The 19,109-nt window shown below is 44.5% G+C and overlaps 1 protein-coding gene across 1 annotated transcript in view; it reads left to right on the top strand.

Moving 5' to 3' along the window:
* EPB41L4A (erythrocyte membrane protein band 4.1 like 4A) overlaps positions 1–19,109 on the top strand; it is a 141,328-nt gene that overhangs the window by 68,152 nt on the left and 54,067 nt on the right. Inside the window, exons 4-6 of the mRNA XM_015418652.1 lie at positions 2,246–2,297; positions 11,309–11,387; positions 11,868–11,965. Of these exons, the coding sequence (XP_015274138.1) occupies positions 2,246–2,297; positions 11,309–11,387; positions 11,868–11,965 (229 nt within the window). The remainder of the gene's footprint in view (positions 1–2,245; positions 2,298–11,308; positions 11,388–11,867; positions 11,966–19,109) is intronic.

Genomic DNA, 19,109 nt, shown 5'->3' with positions numbered 1-19,109 from the left:
CTGGCTGGCTAATGAGGTGGGCCAGCGACCATCAAACCATTCTCTTCAACCCCCTGCTGTGTGGCTGATTTCCGTCTAGGGTTGCCAGTCTCCAGGGGGACCTGGAGATCTCACACTGTTACAATTGATCTCCAGATGACAGAGATCAGTTCCCTTGGAGAAAATGGCTGCTTTGGAGGGTAGACCCTATGGCATTATACCCTGCTGATTCCTTCCATCCCCCTCCATGCTGCCCTCCACAGGATCCCCCCCCAAATCTCCAGGTATTTCCCTAATCAGAGCTGGCAACTGTACTTTCTCCGCAGTTCCTGTTGCTAGGCATCCAAGTTCTGTCAGTAAAAGGCCACTTCCACACCTATTTTGGCCTTTGGGATAAAACTCATTGGGGCCAGTCTTGATAGGGTTGCCAACTCCAGGTGGAAAATTCCTGGAGATTTAAGGGATGGAGCCTGGAGAGGGTGAGGTTTGACCTCAGACAGGCACAGTGCCATAGACTCCACCCTCCAAACCAGCCATTCCCTCATGGGGAACCATTGTTGCCAGTGTCCAGGTGAGGGATGGAGATCACGCAGAATTACAACTGCTCTTTAGATGGCAGAGATCAGTTCCCCTGGAGAAAATGGTGGACTCTGTGTCATTATACCCTGCTGAGGTTGCCACAGCAAATTGACGCTGCGTGCCCAAGGCCGGAGCACTCTCTCAGAGCCTCTTTCTAGAGCTCGTTGTATTTATTTCCACAACGGGCCTTATTCCTAGTAAAATTATAAAGGTGATTTCTGATGCCAAATGGCAATAGCAGATGAATGACAATAGTAGGCTTGATTGGATTAGGTGTAATACGTAGAGGGATTGGTAGTGCTTGTATTTATAAGCTGCTGCTGGTGGGGAATCTGCTAATGAACAGTGTTGCAGGGGCCCAAAACTAGGGCTGCCAACCTCCAGGTGATGGCTGGTGATCTCCTGGGATTACAGTGGATCTCCAGGTGACAGAGATCAGTTCACTTCAAGAAAATGACCACTATGGAAGGTGGACTGTATGCATTATACCCCATTGAAGTCCCTATCCTCCCCAAACTCCACTGTCCTCAGGCTCCACTCCCCCAAAACTTCAGGTCAAGCCCCACTCACAAACTTCAGAGTTAACACATAAGAGTAAGGCTGTTGAATATGCCCAACAATAACGCCCAAAGCTGAGAAACTCCTTCCTTCAGCAACCAGCCCGGGAACCTTAATTCTGTACTGTAACACAAGGGAAAAGCAACCACAAACAGCAGCTCGAAGCCAACTGAATGTTATTACGAAGGAGTTCCCAGCTGCCTGAAATAAAACAACCAATGGAAGGAAGGAAGTTTGGGTTTTTGTCTCTTCCACACAATTGAGAGAGCCGGTCTGCAATGCAGCAGCTGCCTTGGAGACGGAGTATGTGTGCACATGAAAGTTTATACCTGAAATAAAACATTGTTGGTCATTTAAAGGTACCGTGGGACTTGGACTTTGCTCCTCTCAAGTGCACTCTCTCTCTGTCTCTCTCTGTTTCCATCCCCAAAGGAAGGGGGGAGGAGACAGCCAATGGAGAGAAGGAAGGTATTGGGTTTTGTCACTCCTGAGCGATTGAGGTTGAGCCATATTGGTAGCCAAATACAGATTTCTGATCTGTATTCGGCTTAACAAATACCCGATAAGGTATTTTTTTGGTATTTATTTGGTTTGGCTTATACCAAACGCAAACCCCTACTCCCCCCCTCTACATATTTAACTTGTACATTTTTTCTGAAAGACTGCTTATACGAGCTGTGGAAGCCTCCAAACTGGAAGCTCTTGGTGGGTACTTCCTGTAAGGCAGAGGGAAAAATTTGCAATAAACTTCCTGCCTCTCTAGGATTATGGGAAGTACCCATTTATCAAAAATGTCCTCTGAGTAGGAGGAATTTCCAGTGTTTTGTTTATTGGAGCCCTGAATATCACATTAATGGGTGCAATTAACTTTTGATGTATGATTTTGTTTTGTGTATGTTAGTCTAGGTTTACAGAATTTGGGATGGAACAAGATTTGTTGTTGGGGTTTTTTTGCATAACCATAGCAGGCTGTTCTATAGTAACTACTGCTTGGTTTTTAGTTGATGGTATTCTTTCAAGAGAAAAGCTATGGCATTGCTTGTAAATATATATAGCAATGTATATTTTGAAATGTATGTTTGAATAATATGCCACAACAAAATGACCATTTCTGTTAATATTCTCACAGTACTGGCTGGATCCTGGAAAGACTCTTACAGAACATAAGGAACTCATAAACAGTATGTATATAATTTGTCCTTCACAGCCACTGGGGATGGAGATGTGTATAAAACACAACATGTGCAAAGCAGGGATCCTTGAGTGTGGAAGTTTATTTAGAAGATATGAAAGTTGAGAAAGAACCTGGAAAAATAAGGGGGGGGAAGTTACCTATAGGGTTTTTTTCATTTTCTTCTTGTGGAAAAATAATAAATTTTGAAAACATCTATACAATATTTTTCTCTTTTGCAATAAATTAAATAATTTAAGGTAAGGGTTTACTCACTCAGAATTTAAAGTATGATTTTTTTGTAAGACAGTCTGCAGCATTAGAGAATGATAGTTTTGTCCACAATCAGTTATTTAGTACAATATGTATAAATCAGGGCTCTTTTTGTAGAAAAAGCCCAGCAGGAACTCATTAGCATAACAGGCCACACCCAACAGCAGGAGCTCATTAGCATATTGGGCCACACCCCTGACAGCACAGCTCATTAGCACATTAGGCCGCACCCCCATGTTACCAGAAGTGTGGTTATCCAGCCACACCCACCTTTTGCTTGTTATTCTGTTTACCTTGTTTGTTGTCAAAACCCAGGGCCTTTTTTTGTAGCAGGAACTCCTTTGCATGTTAGGCCACACGCCCCTAATGTAGCCAATCCTAATGAGTTTCTGCTGTTGGGTGTGGCCTATTATGCTAATGAGTTCCTGCTGGGCGTGGCCAACTTGGGAGCCAGCTGGAACTCCGTTTCTGTGCGTTCCTGCCCAAAAATAGCCCTGTGTATGATAAATACACTATTGAATAGAAGTGTACCTCAGTATTCAGTTATTGTGCTAGTCCTCTGTTGACTATGAGACTGTTTCTGACCAAATAACACTCAATTTTATTTATAAAATGTGCACTTTCTCTTTTCAATGGTCACTCTTTAGAATTGCTGTATTTGCAATTTTGCTTATGGAAAAATAAGGCATTTATAATTTTAAATGGAATAAATATGCCGAATAGTTGGAAACTCTAGGCATGCCATTTTGTCCACCTGTGGTGGTGTGGTGCACTCCCTCTTTAAGGCTCGCTCCCCTCCCAAACCAGGGATACGAGGCCCAATTGAAGGTACTCTCACAGGGTGTTGCCAACTGTTGTGAGCAAAAATTCTATGTCATGAGCCAAAACATCTACAAGTGTAAAAGTTGTGAGAGCTTAATTTTTTTTGAGTTTTAAAATTTCAGTTTACAAATATACAAAACATACAAACATGAAGAAATGGAAAGAAAGAGAAAGAAAGATAGGGAAGGATTTTAAAGAAAGAACTGAGGGGGGAGAAAGAAAGAGACATAAAGAAAGGGAAGGAAAGGGGCAGAGAGAAATGGGGGGAAAGGGAAAGAAAAAGGAAGGGAAAGAATGGAAAGAAAACAAAGAAAGGGGAAGAAAAAATGGAAAGAAAGGGAAAGAAAATGAAATCCTTTGTGCCCGTTTGCTTCCCCCCAAGTTCCAAATCCCCCCCACCAGCAGTTACAAAGGAGCTTGAAGGCTTACATTTGTAATGTCCCCCTTTGTATGTGGGTTTCCAGGCTAGAGAACTCACTCAGCCACCTGTTCTCGAGTTCATTTAGCATATACAAACTGAAACTGAAACAAGAGCTCCACCCAACAGGACCAAACTAAATCACACAGATATTAGGGGAAGAGCAGACTGTTTCATTACATATATACATGTATACAATGAATATACCACAACATGACAAAAGCAAGACCCTTTGCGGGGAGTAAGAGACCAAGAAATTTAATAAATAAAACCAACTGAAAGCAGCAGGGGGGAGGAGAGATGGACTTCCTCCAGTATAAACCACGTGCAAAGAATTCATTTGCAAACATGGATTAAAGACTACAGCCAGGGAAGCATTGGGATCATTTCCTTGCTACTCTGAAATGAAATGAAATACATGGGGGTTAGGGTTTATGGGGGGGGGGGAGAAAGGGAAAGGCGGGAAGGGCTGAACATAAAAAGCAATCTGAAAAGGGGGATGCAGTGGAAGGAGAAGAAAAGAGATAGAAAAGGCTTCGAAATTGAAGAGAAAAGAACATCAAAAGGCATAGTTGGGGGGATATAAAAGGTGGGGAGAAGAACACAAAATCCACAGATGGGTTGCCGCTGACCAGCTCCTGCAGAGGCAGCCCCACCACCAACTCACCCTCTCCCAGCATTTCCAACCGGGGGGAGGGGCTAATTTAAAAACCTGCTCTCCTTCCTGCGATGCCTTTGCCAGTCATACTAAAAGAAGCCACCCCCACTTGCTCTGAAGTCAAACCAGACCCCCCCACACACACACACTGAAGTGCCAGACCTGCGCCACAGAGCCCAGCCCCAGGGATACCTCTTGCCTGCCCAAAGCAGTAGGGAAGGGAAGGGAAAGGAGCCCCACCAGCACAGGCTGCAGGCATTTCTCTCTCTTCTCCCCTGCTCACTTGGGAATCACGCGTCCCGAACTCACCCACCTCAGCTTCCATTACTAAATACACCCTTCAAGTCCCCAGCACAAGGAGAGCAGTAGCCGCTTTTCATTTTTTTCTTTTCCCTCCAGTCTTGCCACATGGAAAAGCCCTTTTCCAGAGGACCTGCAAACTTTTTCCTGCCTCATCTGGCCCTCCTCTCCTTCCTCCCTTCTGCCTGCCCTCCTGCTCCAGGAAAGTCTATGGGCAAGCATGGGGGTGGGAGGAGACAGGAAGAGAGCAAGAGAGAAAGATGGCAGTCCTCTCAGAACCCAGACAGAAGCCACAGCAGCCCAGCTTCCTTACCAGGTGGGATTTTGGGGGGTCCTGCACTGGGGGAAAACCCCATTGGGCTACAATTTGAAAACTGGTGCACTAGCGCGTGCACCAGCATATTTCACAAAGGTCTGTGCTTGCCTGAGTGTATAAATACATGTTCTGTGCAAATTAAAAGTGTAAAACCCAGCAGAACAATATGTTCTTGTAGATCACCAAGCCAATACAAAATAGGGTTATAGCCCAAGCTCTGGAGGGTAGGGACAATGTAATCAGCAGTGTCACATCCAGGCATGTGTCAGAAATGACATTGCAGTGTTGGCATGAGGCTAATTCCCCCCTCCCATTTTGCTCCCACTGCACCATGGAGATCCAGTACCCCTAGTACCAAACCTCCTAATAAATAAACTGCATCAAAATTAGGTCCTATCCCCTACTCTGATTAATCTCATTAAGGCTGTTGTGGAATCTATTGCTAATGGGTTGCAGGTCCTGCAATTTTACAAGAAGAAATCCAGAAATCCATAGGAATATTGCCAAGTGTTCTCATATCTGTGTGGAAGATGCTTGGGTATTTAGATGGTTGCAATTACTTTAAAGCATTAAGATGGGTGGATTACTCTTGTTTTTGAAGTATTTCTCAGGAGGAAAAATAAAGGTTGTTTAGCAGCCCATAAACTGTATATAACAAGTTTGCATTCCGGTGCGGGGATGGGCACGAACAGGCTCACGAAATAAAGTTTGTCACAAATTTTGACAGGTTCGTGGTTTGCAAAGCGATGTTCGTGGTGGGGTGACTGGCATACTGGCATGAACATTCCACGAACTTAGGTGCTGTTTGTGGCAGTTCATGGATGGATAATTTTCCAGACAGACTGTTTACAACTGTTTAAAGTGTTCACAGAATTCCAGGGCAACAGGTGAGGTGGAATTCTCCAGCCTTGGAAAAACCAATAGGAGCCCTCCAAAGCTTAACAGGCACTGCTGGCTGCCAATAACAGAGTTCCCATTCTGCTCTATGAGATCAGAAAGCTGTATATATGCTCAGCTCAGCTCCACACCCTCATGTCTGTTGGCTGTTCGCAGTTACACAGAGAGGCAGGGAACTTGTTAAAAGCTGACTAACGGAGTGCATTCATTTATTTCCTCCTGATTGTGAATGCCTCTTCCCTGTTGGGGTTTGAGTGTTAGGTGGACTCAGGGCTCTGAGCCACCCCATCTCTCTGCTCACACCGAGCTGTGGAGCTTAGCTGCTGGGTGCCATGGCTGAGGACCCACATTTTATACTCTCCTGATTGTGAACTTCTATATCCTGCTGGGGTTTGGGTGTTAGTGTCAGGTTCAACAGCATGCAAATCTCCACACACGTTTCCAGGGAATCGTTATGCTTTACTAGACTACAGGTCTGTTGCTATGATCTACAGGTATATTGTTAGGAATGACAATGGGGTGGATGCATCACTACATATAACATGATGCTGCAATTGGCTAAGCAAATTAAATCCAAGCACGCGCGCGGGAATTCTCCCGGCGGGAGGTTACATAATGAATGGGATACTCTCCGTGCCCCATGAGAGCAGAAATATTCACACCATCAGTGGAACGCAAGCCCTCCCTCCTCCTCAAGGTTAGTCAAATAACTCAGTCTGGCAGCGCCAGTTCGCATGGTCTCATGAGCGCCTCCCTATCGCTGTTTACAGCAAGCAAGCAAAGCAAGCAAGCAAGCATGCGCACTCGCACCACAGTCAGGAAAGAACAAACACAAGTGAAACATGGCAGCTAGCTGACAGTTAGGTAGATTCAGGGCTCATGGCTACACAAGAGAGGTCAGGCCAGATCATAGCCTTGCATGACTAGCACTCTAGGGGATCGGTGGTACTCAGTACTCAGGGGACTTGGCGAGGTGCTCCCATATCATCACCAGTGTTCCCTCTAAGCTGAGTTAGGTTGAGCTAGCTCACAGTTTTTTAGCCTCTGGCTCACACAGTTTTGTCTTAGCTCAGGAAGGGTGGTTCCAGAGCAAACTAATTTATGCAGCAGCCAAATCGCTCACTCACAACTTTAACACCAGTAGCTCACAAAGCAGAATTTTTGCTCAGAAGGCTCCACAGCTTAGAGGGAGCATTGATCATCACCTCATTCAAATCTTCTGCTATTGCACGCCTGGCATCTCCTCTGCTGCTGACCTCCCAGTTCACTACTGACAACTAGTAGTGGGGTTTCTCCCTTGTTGGGTTCTTTGAGGCAGCTCTCCTCCTTCTCCTCTCTAGCGTCTTCCACCTGCTGGTTCCTCTAGCCATGTCTGTTGATCTGTAGCCTCTTCACTTCTTTGCAGAGCTCATGCTTTCATTGGAAGAGCTCTGCGTTCAGGAGAGCAATGTTGCCTTTTATCCGGAGTCACAGATACAGACCAGCTTATATTTCCCTTTATTGTAGAGGGGAATGTAAAATGGTGGTGATGCCTACCTACAACCTCTCTTCCAGTCAGGACCCATAGTAGAACAGTCAGGTTCAGTGCAGAATCCAATGCCTGGTCCAGCCCTCAAATCAAGGGGATGACTTGCCCCAGGCTAGCCATATGGATGCAGAGCATGTCAGTGGTGTCCTGGAAGGACTTGAGGACACGCACCATTTGGGACAGGGTCAGCCAATTGTTGGAGCCGATGCTGAGCTCCTCTTACCCATGCAAGATGGTCATGGAGGAAATGAAATCCTGTGCAACGCTCTTCTGCTTCACCAAACGCGTAATCATAGTTTATGTGGAGTTCCTCATCCCCCTTCCCCTGCCTCTTGTGCAGCAGATGAATAGACTTGATGCTGGGCCGGAAGCCGGCGGCCAGGTGCCAGCAAGTCTCGAGCAAGGACCACATCTCGAGGGGGGCAGCATCCCAGATGGCCTTGATAGTGCTCCCCAGCCCCAGAGCATCCTTCACCACCAGCTGAAACATGTGCATCAGGCAGACGATGCCCTTGAGGCGCACATGCTTCACCTCTGCCAGCATGTTGGTGCTGGCATCCATGACCATGTAGCCATAGATGATGTTGCCTCCACCCACTCCCTCCCTCAGGCTTCTCTATATCACATGGTGGTGATGTTTTGCACTTTGTGGTCTGCATTCACCCCCTGCACATGGAGCAGAACTGCTTTGTAGCCTGGCAGCAGGACTGTCTGCTCTTGGGGCCTGGGCCATAGCCCAACAGTCCTGCTGGCTGTTCCAGAGGTCTGCTGTGAAGTGCACTGTTCTGCCTTGTGCTCTGGAGAGCTAGGCTTTGACCATTGCCACTGCAGCCGGCAAAAGGCTATGTCCTCCATGACGGAGAAGGGTTGGCCATCCACAGCAATCATCTCACTGACGATGAGGCAAGTAACTGCTTCCTGGGCCTTCCACGTAGCCTTCCACGTAGCCCTTCTGACCTCTTGGAGGGTGGCCCACCTTGATGTCCCATCCATAGCAGCTCGAGTGTGGGGAGCTTTTCTCAGAGGGGTCTCCTGCTACCCCTCCACTTCTCCCAGCTGAGAGGGAGTGTGCCTCTTCTTCCTTCTGCTGGTCACCACTCTTTCTTCTGGCAGCAACATACTTCGGCCCTACCTGAAGCAGCCAACGGCATGCTTCAAGGAGGGCTGCCTTTGTCTCCTCGTGAAGAGGAAGGGCTGCAGTTGCACCTGGGCTTCTGGGGGGGGACAGAGCCAGAGCCTCTTTAACAGCTGGCTATGCTCCTCCCTTCTTAGTTGCCGCCTCGTGCACTGCAGACTGCCTTTGGGGATGGCCACGACGGATCCTCCATGCTGATCATGCAGTGGGGTTGGAGGGATTCTCAAGGCGCATCCCAATCTCTGGGCCCGACAGGGTTTGCAAGCGACTTACAGTTGCCTGTTGTACAGTAAAGATGGGGTCAAGGTGACTCCAGGCCTTGACTGTGCCGCTGTTCTCTGTTTGCCCTTTCTGTTACTTTCATTATGTTAAATAAAGTGGCCTTAGTTTTACCCAGCCTTGGTTGTCTGACTCTTCTGTCTGGGGGGGGGGGCAATGGGGTGCACCCTTTGCAGGTGCTTGCAGGGACAGAGTAGGACAAGCGTTGGGGTGAGTTTACGCCCCTCCAAACATGGGTGTGATACACCTGGTATTCTGCCACACAGGGATCACTGGGGAGGGTGCAGAAATGTTTCCAAACTGTGGCCCCAGGACTGGAGAAGGTGGGAGGCACAGCTGGTTCTGGGCTGGGCTGGGCTGGGAGGGGCCATGGAGGGGTGTATTCAAGGCGGGAGAAGGAACAGGGAGTTCGGATGTGGAAGGGGAGGATGCTTCCCCCCCAAAAAAAACACTGTTGTCAGAGTCCTCCTCGCTCCCCAGCCCCAGAGCATCCTTCACCACCAGCTGAAACATGTGCATCAGGCAGACGATGCCCTTGAGGCGCACATGCTTCACCTCTGCCAGCATGTTGGTGCTGGCATCCATGACCATGTAGCCATAGATGATGTTGCCTCCACCCACTCCCTCCCTCAGGCTTCTCTATATCACATGGTGGTGATGTTTTGCACTTTGTGGTCTGCATTCACCCCCTGCACATGGAGCAGAACTGCTTTGTAGCCTGGCAGCAGGACTGTCTGCTCTTGGGGCCTGGGCCATAGCCCAACAGTCCTGCTGGCTGTTCCAGAGGTCTGCTGTGAAGTGCACTGTTCTGCCTTGTGCTCTGGAGAGCTAGGCTTTGACCATTGCCACTGCAGCCGGCAAAAGGCTATGTCCTCCATGACGGAGAAGGGTTGGCCATCCACAGCAATCATCTCACTGACGATGAGGCAAGTAACTGCTTCCTGGGCCTTCCACGTAGCCTTCCACGTAGCCCTTCTGACCTCTTGGAGGGTGGCCCACCTTGATGTCCCATCCATAGCAGCTCGAGTGTGGGGAGCTTTTCTCAGAGGGGTCTCCTGCTACCCCTCCACTTCTCCCAGCTGAGAGGGAGTGTGCCTCTTCTTCCTTCTGCTGGTCACCACTCTTTCTTCTGGCAGCAACATACTTCGGCCCTACCTGAAGCAGCCAACGGCATGCTTCAAGGAGGGCTGCCTTTGTCTCCTCGTGAAGAGGAAGGGCTGCAGTTGCAGCTGGGCTTCTGGGGGGGGACAGAGCCAGAGCCTCTTTAGCAGCTGGCTATGCTCCTCCCTTCTTAGTTGCCGCCTCGTGCACTGCAGACTGCCTTTGGGGATGGCCACGACGGATCCTCCATGCTGATCATGCAGTGGTGTTGGAGGGATTCTCAAGGCGCATCCCAATCTCTGGGCCCGACAGGGTTTGCAAGCGACTTACAGTTGCCTGTTGTACAGTAAAGATGGGGTCAAGGTGACTCCAGGCCTTGACTGTGCCGCTGTTCTCTGTTTGCCCTTTCTGTTACTTTCATTATGTTAAATAAAGTGGCCTTAGTTTTACCCAGCCTTGGTTGTCTGACTCTTCTGTCTGGGGGGGGGGGCAATGGGGTGCACCCTTTGCAGGTGCTTGCAGGGACAGAGGAGGACAAGCGTTGGGGTGAGTTTACGCCCCTCCAAACATGGGTGTGATACACCTGGTATTCTGCCACACAGGGATCACTGGGGAGGGTGCAGAAATGTTTCCAAACTGTGGCCCCAGGACTGGAGAAGGTGGGAGGCACAGCTGGTTCTGGGCTGGGCTGGGCTGGGAGGGGCCATGGAGGGGTGTATTCAAGGCGGGAGAAGGAACAGGGAGTTCGGATGTGGAAGGGGAGGATGCTTCCCCCCCAAAAAAAACACTGTTGTCAGAGTCCTCCTCTCCAGAGAATGTTAGCAGTTGCTGGTGACTCTCAGCAGTGCTGACAACTCTTTTGCCTCTGCAGAGAGCCCCAGGAACACATATAGGAAGGAGATTCTGAGACCCCTGGTGATGGTCTTTTGGAGGAAATGGTCTTTTTTTGGGGGGGGGGGCCAGGGGTCCTCTGTTTGGTTTCTCTAGCACACTGTGGGCTGTTCTAGTGTGTCACGAACCTCATGAACTGAACTGGTTCATCTAGTGTCAAAACATTTGGGATGGTCCATGGCTCGCTAACCGCATGCACCACAGACCACAAACCGATACAAACCACATTTTCCCAGTTCATGCCCATCCCTAGTTCAGTGCACACTGTCTTCAGTGGGGTTTTGTGAAAATAGTGAAACTTCCTTCCAAGTAAATGTGTATGGGTTTATAGTATGTGTAATATAATGTGCAAAGAAACATTTATATATACTTCAAAATTAATGAGTTTTCTTATTTTTAATAGCTGGTCCACCATATACCTTGTATTTCGGAGTTAAATTCTATGCAGAGGATCCTTGCAAACTAAAGGAAGAAATTACCAGGTATAGTATAAATAACATCTCTAGCCACTAAGGATAGGACACAGTAGGTACTTTTTAATAGTAGTAAAAAATTGCGGATGTCCTTCCTTTTATAAAGAGAGCATGAGCAAGCCATTTAATACTATAGTTTTATTTGCTTGTTATGCCTGTTATGAAACTTATTTATTTATTTCTTTTTAAATAATATGGGAAATCACAGTTCTCTTTGTTTTGGTTGTGAACCCATTTGGTTCATTCATGTTTGTATTTTGACATGGTGGAACTTCTGAATAAAGTAAAAATGAAAGCTATAGGTAACAGCTCACTCTAACATAGCTTTAAGAATTATGTTCTGGATGTGCATTTATTCTCAGAATTGAATGACCCATCCAAAATATAACAAAGTTCCATAATGAAAGGTTCACAAATTATGTTATATAATGCAGTAATTCAAGCCATTATTCAGTTTCATATTCAGTTTCTTTCTTTCTTTGTTTTTAGGTATCAGGTATTTTTACAAGTGAAACAAGATCTCTTGCAAGGCCGCTTGCCTTGTCCTTTCAACATTGCTGCTCAGCTGGGAGCTTATGCAATACAATGTATGTGCTTCTGTTCAAATTATATTGCACTTCTGTTGTCAGTTCTTTCTGCAATACCTTTTTATTGTACATGCTTCAAGCCAATTATGTATGTGTCATGGAATGATGCATGGCCAAGCAAGTTTGCCACAGGTAGAAAGTTCCTTCCGGGGATCTCTCCCTTCCTGCACACCCCCTCCTTTCCCCCTACTCCCCTCAGGCCTGGAGCAGGCAAGGGCCTTAACAGACTGCCACCACTCTGGTTCTAGGGCTTCACTAGAGAGGGCTCAGAGCACCCTCCCTGCCCCCAGACAGCCCCTTCTTCAATCAGGGTGTGTCCTGGTATATGGCCAAATTTGAGGTGAGAAGAACCCAAGCAGAGTGAACAAGAACTGGTTTATTAAACGAATGTTAGAGCAAGTGAGTGACCAGTAGAAAAGTTATAAAAATAGGTCAGAATAAATACAGGCCAAGCTCACAAAGAAAGAAGCCAGCCAGAAATCAACAAAGGTCCCTGATGTGATTACCTTACTTAGTCTCTACTCTGTTTCAATATGTTCGCAGGATGGGCGGGGTATAAATATAATAAATAAATATGTGATCAAAGGAGGCCTGACTCACCCCACCATGGGACAAGGGATCAACTCTCAGCTGGAGATCTTTCACATCACCTACTACCTGGTCCTTTGCACTGGAGATGCTGGGGATTGAACTGGGGACCTTCTGCTGCCAAGCAGAGGCTCTCCCGCTAAGCCATGGCCCCTCCCCTGTCCAAGAGCAACCTCACTGCTGCTCAATTTCCAGGGGAAAAACATGTTCCTTCTCTGGGCATAGGATTGGGAGCAGTGGGTCCCCCAATTTCTCAGGCTCCTGCCCACCCCCAACAGTTACGACCCTTGACTCCACTCGGAAGCAACATCATCATGCAGTGACACTCTAGTTTTTGGGTGAAACTCCATGGTTTGAGCCCAACTTTACCATAGAGTTTTACCCAAAACCAGAGCATAGTGTGGGGTGATGTCACCCTAACCCCCACTCCTGGCAAGCTCCCTCCCAATCCCCGCCAGTGCAAGGTAAGTGCTTGGTAACCCTATCTGGGTAGGACCTTATATTTTGTCTGTTGGAGCTTTGCCCATTTTACATGAATAGGTGTCTGTTTTCCCTCTATTTTCCATGGTCCAATCATAAAGCTTGGGAAATGTAGGCCTATTGTGGAAGTGAGGTTTCCTTGAGGTCTACAGGCTGCTTCTTTTTCAGCTTTAGGCCCAGAATCATGACAGTATGCCTCAAACTCATGTAGGGGAAAAATGTATAAATTCAGTGATTACAAGCTGGGGTGTCCATGATGAACTCTGGAGGAAAAGTTTAGTGCTGTAGTGCAATTATTCTGTAGTCCTGATTGCCGAAGTCTGGAACTGGGTGAACTGGAAGCTCCTGTTCAAGCTCTAAGACTGAGCAGTACAATGCAGAAAGGAGGACGTTTTTACTTCTTCCTCTCTGTGCTTGGTGGAAGAATTCACAGAGTTGAGATTGTAGTCAAGAGATGCTTAATGTGTGCCCTCAGAAGACTATAAACTGTTAGGGGCTTGAGCAGCCCAATGTCCTCTCTGTTTTTCTTTTTCTTTAACTGACTTTCAACTGTCTTCAACATCCTGGAGACCAATGAGCATGCTTAGATCTCATCAAGATGTTCTGTGGGATGGGAAGTTTGTTTTTCTTAATTTACAAATGAATATTTTTGTAGTCTTTGTGGACCCTGAGCATGTAGTCACTGAAATTCAAGTCATGAGAAAATATGAAGTGTGTTTTAAATCCCATTGCTTTCAGTTGATCATAAGAAGAAACCACCTCCATCAGACCAGTGGTCCATCTAATCAGTATCCTGTTCCTGATGATAGCTGACCAGATATCCCTGAACCACCACAATAAGGGCACAGAGGCCAAAGCCTCTCCTATGCTGCTGCCTCACAGAAACTGGTATTCAGAGAACGATTGTATCTTGAAGGTCTGTTGACCATATAATAAACTTTATGATGATGGTATTCAGAGGTATGCTGCATCTGGAGTCCCTTTCAGCCATCTTGGCCAATAGCTGTGGACTTTCATTTATTTTTAAAGCTATGAAAGATAGCAGCCATCATCTCATGATGGTGAGGTGTACAAATTAATTGTGTGAAGAAGTATTTTGTTTTTTCTGTCCTGTGACTAATGCTCATAAATTTCACTGGTTGGCCCGGCTCTAGTATTTTGGAAGAGGAGAAAAAAAACAAAACTATCCACTTTTTCTACAGCATGCATAATGAACTTTCATAGCCTGTTTATTCTAACTTGAAAAACTCCAAGCTCTTTATCCCTGTCCATCCCTGTCCATTTGGAGAAAGTGTTCCAAACCTTTGATCATTTTGGTTGTACTTTTCTGCACTTTCCCCCACCTGTTTTCATGGGGTGACTAGAACTTTGTACAGTATCCCAAATTTACACCATAAATCTATTTATCCTAAACTTACACCATAGATCTATTAGATCTATACAAGAACATATACCATGACGCAAAAAGCCTTTTACAAAGCCACTTTCTAAAGACTACTCAGTAAACATGTATATAATGACTACTGGATCACACTTAAGTGCATTCTTGCTGTCACTGTCTAAAGTTCAAATGGCTGGAAAGGCAGGACTTCCCTTTATTTATTTTGTTTATTTAAAATACATATGCTTTGCTTCTTCAGAGACCTGCTCTAGATGGCTCAAAAATAAAACATTAAAAATTATAAAACATTAAAAATTATTAAAATTAATAACCACTAAAACCAGCCAATAAAACCTGCAATCATAAAAATGCATTAAAATCCAGAAGCTTAAAAAAGCCAGAGCATAAAATATTTGGTAACCTTAATGATCTTCATAATAGTGCTCAGTCTTGAAGCAGATTACAATGAATTCATTCAGCATGTCTCTGTTCTCTTGTTCTTGCTTTAGCAATCCATCTACTCCATTAATATCTAACCCTGGCTGGTTTTCTGCTTCTTATATGATTAAAGTAATTCTTACTTTATGCTCTTGAAATTCTTATTTCACATCATCCACTTAGCATTTGTTTTTATTTATTTATTTAAAACATTTATTTGCCACCTTTCTACCTTGCAGCACTCAAGGTGGCTTACAATATAAATAAAACAGTTGTAAAACACATAAAAGACAACAGTTTAAATTCTCAGGATTGCCAATAAATAAAAACAAAATTAGTCAAATGCGGGAGGAGGCGGGATTTCGGCGCTGCACCTTCGGTCTCTCCTCAGAGCTGCTCCTGAAGGAGAGTTGAGCCACCCAGTTTGTAGGTCTTGGGGGAAACCGGGATCTAAGGAGACCCTAGGAGAAGGGTCACCAAAGCAGAGGGCGTGACGTAGAAGCTCTCCCTAAGCAGCGGCTGTGGGGATTGAGCTTTCATCATCTGCCCTGAAGCAGAGACTGACTCAGGAGCCATGTTGGCACGCAGCCATGAATACCCCACAGTGAGAGGAGTGGGCAGATGAAGCGATGTTGTTTTAGAGAACTTTCCAAATAAGTAAGATTGTTTCCTGATTAAAGAAGATCTGAACTGAGAGATTAATTTGAGAATACAAACCTGCACAGCCGGACTCTGGGAGGAAGGCGGGTGGAAGGTTGAAAGTCCCCCCCCCCCCGAAGAAAGTGGCTTTCACTCTAATTGGAGATGGAGGGACAGCGTCTGTTTTCCTGGCTAGGAAGAGAACTGGTTGTAATGAGAGTCCTCTCCGATACTATGGTTTTCCTGAGGGGTCCAGTTTGATATACAAGCAAAAGTCATAAAGTGGCTCAAATTTCCAGAGTCATTTTGCCCAAAGAGGATTATAATAATATGCTTTATTTTGTCTGACTTTATTTATTTATTTATTTATTTATTAAATTTCTACCCTGCCCTCCCGCCAAAGTGGCTCAGGGCGGCTTACAAACAATTTAAAACCAACATACAGTTTAAAACCAGCAAATACAAAATAAAATACAATTCATACAATTTCAATAAATAAAGTTAGATTAAATGTTAGACTTTGAGAATTACAGTTTGTTGGTGAGAATCAAAGTTAGACTTTGAGAATTACAGTTTGTTGGTGGGGTGGAAGTGACGTGCATCTTTTTAAAATTGTTCTACTTCCGGCGTGACGTGGAGTGAAGCTTGCCCATATATGGATTAGCTCTGGAATGTCAGAGTGAAGAGTAACACCAGGCATTTTAAAACCGAGGCACATTTAGAGAACTGGAAGGCAGAAGAGGTTTTGTTCATATCTGGAATAGCTCTGGAATGTCAGAGTGAAGAAACATTCTTATCTGTGGAAGTGATTTATAGACTGTGAGTCAGAGAAAGCTTGCTATAAGACTAAATTTGCTTATTTGTTAAATATTGGTCTGGGGGAAAAAGAAGAAGAAGGTGGGCTGCATTATATGATTGTAGAAAGAATATGGTGAAAACTTGATTTGTTATTGTATTTTGGGATTGGAGAATATAATTGTATTGGTTTTGAATAGTTTTTAAAATATTGACAAATGAAATTAAACATATTAGAATAAACATATGAAAATGAGCAAACCTAGTAAGCTAGATAGGAAGAATACATCTTCTTTCTCCCCTAATCCTTCTCCGGGTCAAATCAAATCAGTGGGAGCAATGTTATCACAAGACTCTTTAAAAGAGCTCCAGGCAAATTTGCAAGCAACTTTTTTAACTGGGTTGAGCCAATTACAGAACAGCCTAACCCAGATAACAACTCAGATCAAAGGTATAAATGATAAAATGGATCCCCTATGAGGCAAGACTCTGCAGATGTCTCTGCAAAGAACCTGACTCTGTTCAGCATATCCTCTTAAACTGCCCGCTGTTTACTCAGCTACATTTACACTTGATTATCCCTCTCCTTCAACTCTCTAAGGCTGCAACCAATAGAAGTATTGAATTCTTGCTAGCGGACAAAACCCCCAAAGTTACTACACAGGTGGCAGAGTTCCTGGTAAATGTACTTAGGGGCCAAGAAAAATAGGGGGGGAAAAAGGAAAGAAGAAGAGGAAAGGAGGTGGAGAGTGAGTGAGAGAGATAAGGTGTATCTATGATTTCTCTTCAGATAGTTAAGCTTCTTACTGTAACTGTTTTAATTACTCTGATACTCGAGATTACTGTTCTGAACTTTTATCACTTTGCCCTGTTATTATTACTATATACAATGTTACAAATCGCTGTACTCTGATTGTTTCTCTTTGTTGGCATATGGGCTGATTTGTTATCTTTACTTTTTAAAGTTATTGTTATGCCAATAAAGGTTATTGGAATTGGAATTGATAAAATGGAGGATTTCCAAATCAACTTAAGGAAAACAAACAAGAAACCACCAAATTAGCGAAGACTATTACAAAAACTGACAAAAGAGCAGAAAAGACCCAACAGAAAGTAAAAGAACTGGTAGAAGCACAACAGCTGTAAGATGACAGAATGATTAAGCTGAAAATGGACAGAGCGGCCTATATGCTGAGGTTCCAGAACATCCCAGAGGATAAGGAAGAGGACTTGTCCCTTTTATTAGCACAATCACTTGCATTAGAAATGGAGGTCGAAATGGATGATCTTCAAAGAAAGATAGACATGATATATAAAGTAAATTCAAGATACGCTAGAAAGAACAAAGAACCAACAGAGGTTCACGTGAAATTTACTAAAAGAGCAGTGCGAGATGAGGTGCTGAGGAGAATGAGAGACAAAGACCTGACTATAACAGGAAATGTGATTAAAATTCTGAAAGAGGTACCATGGAGGATGAGACAGAAGAGGCAAGAATATGTTAAAATAACAAAATCGGTTGCCTTTAAAGATAATTTATATACAATGTTCTATAGGTGGCATATATCGCCAGAGAAATTAGCCAGAATGTATCCTGCAATGTCTGATAAATGCTGGAAATGTAAGATACAGGTGGGAAGCTTTTTTCATGTTTGGTGGAAGTGTAAAGAGGTGATGTTATATTGGAGAAGGGTTCATGAAATGCTACAAAAAATATGTTTAAGTACCACTACCATTTAGACCAGAAATGTTCTTGCTTAATATTATGCCTGATGTAAAAGATTTAAAAGTTAATTATTTAATTATACATATAGTTACGGCAGCAAGAATCCTTTATGCTAAGTACTGGAAGAAATCAGAGATACCAACAGAAAGTGAACTTTTGACAAAAAAGTTCGAGACAGCAGAAATGGACATACTGTCGGACTTGTTGAAAGACCGAAGTAAACAGAATGTGAGAGACAAATGGATACTATTTTATGACTGGGTGGAAAGAAACTTCGAAGACCAAGAACAATGAATATAAATATTATAAACTTAGAGAATCTAACTTGAACTGTATAGAACCTGACTCTTTTCAGGAATCATAATAGAAGACTTCGGCGATTTGATTAAGTGACACTAGTCTTAGTAACTGTACAAAAGGAAGAGATTTGGAAACAAAGAATTATGATGGAAAATTTGTAACAGCTATTATATAAACTTGATGGAATTTCCCTTTATGTCCTATCCCATCCCCTGTACCCTTCCTGCCCTATAATGCCCTATCCCATCCCCTGTAGTCTTCCTGCCCTATAATGTGTGAAAACCTAATAAAAATTTACATGGGGGGAAAATAGTCAAATGCACTTGTAAATAAAACTGTCTTCAGCCGCCTCCTGCAGATCGAAAATGATCATGGCAGAATCATTTTGTTTTTCTCATTTGGGCAAGACTTCCACTTTTTAAAGGAAGCCTCTTTGCTTTTTATGGCTTCTTTGATGCCACTATTTAACTACATTTGTGGGTTTTTTTTAGTTTTGATGGTTCCTTTTCTAACTGGAAATCAAAGCATATGCTTCACTTTGTCTTGCTGGGAAAAAATGCAGCTTAGCTGTGCTTAGTGTGAATGTGACATCACTCACAGAATATACTCAAAAAGTAAAGATGTATCTGGGTTCAGTTCTTAGCATTACTACTTCTGGGGATAACAGATGTGAGAACTATTTTGTATGGGATTTAAGCTTGAAGCTCTGATTGCAAACAGTCTGAGCAAGCAGATAAGCATTCAGAATGGGCTCTAAAAAGCTGCCTGTGTGTGATATCCCAACTGATTATCTTGTG

This window comes from Gekko japonicus, unplaced genomic scaffold (assembly GCF_001447785.1).
Source record: "Gekko japonicus isolate JY-2015 unplaced genomic scaffold, Gekko_japonicus_V1.1 scaffold541, whole genome shotgun sequence".
In the NCBI taxonomy this organism is placed as follows: domain Eukaryota; kingdom Metazoa; phylum Chordata; class Lepidosauria; order Squamata; family Gekkonidae; genus Gekko; species Gekko japonicus.
Note: the sequence above shows the minus strand (reverse complement) of the source record. Positions and strands in the feature narration are given on the sequence as shown.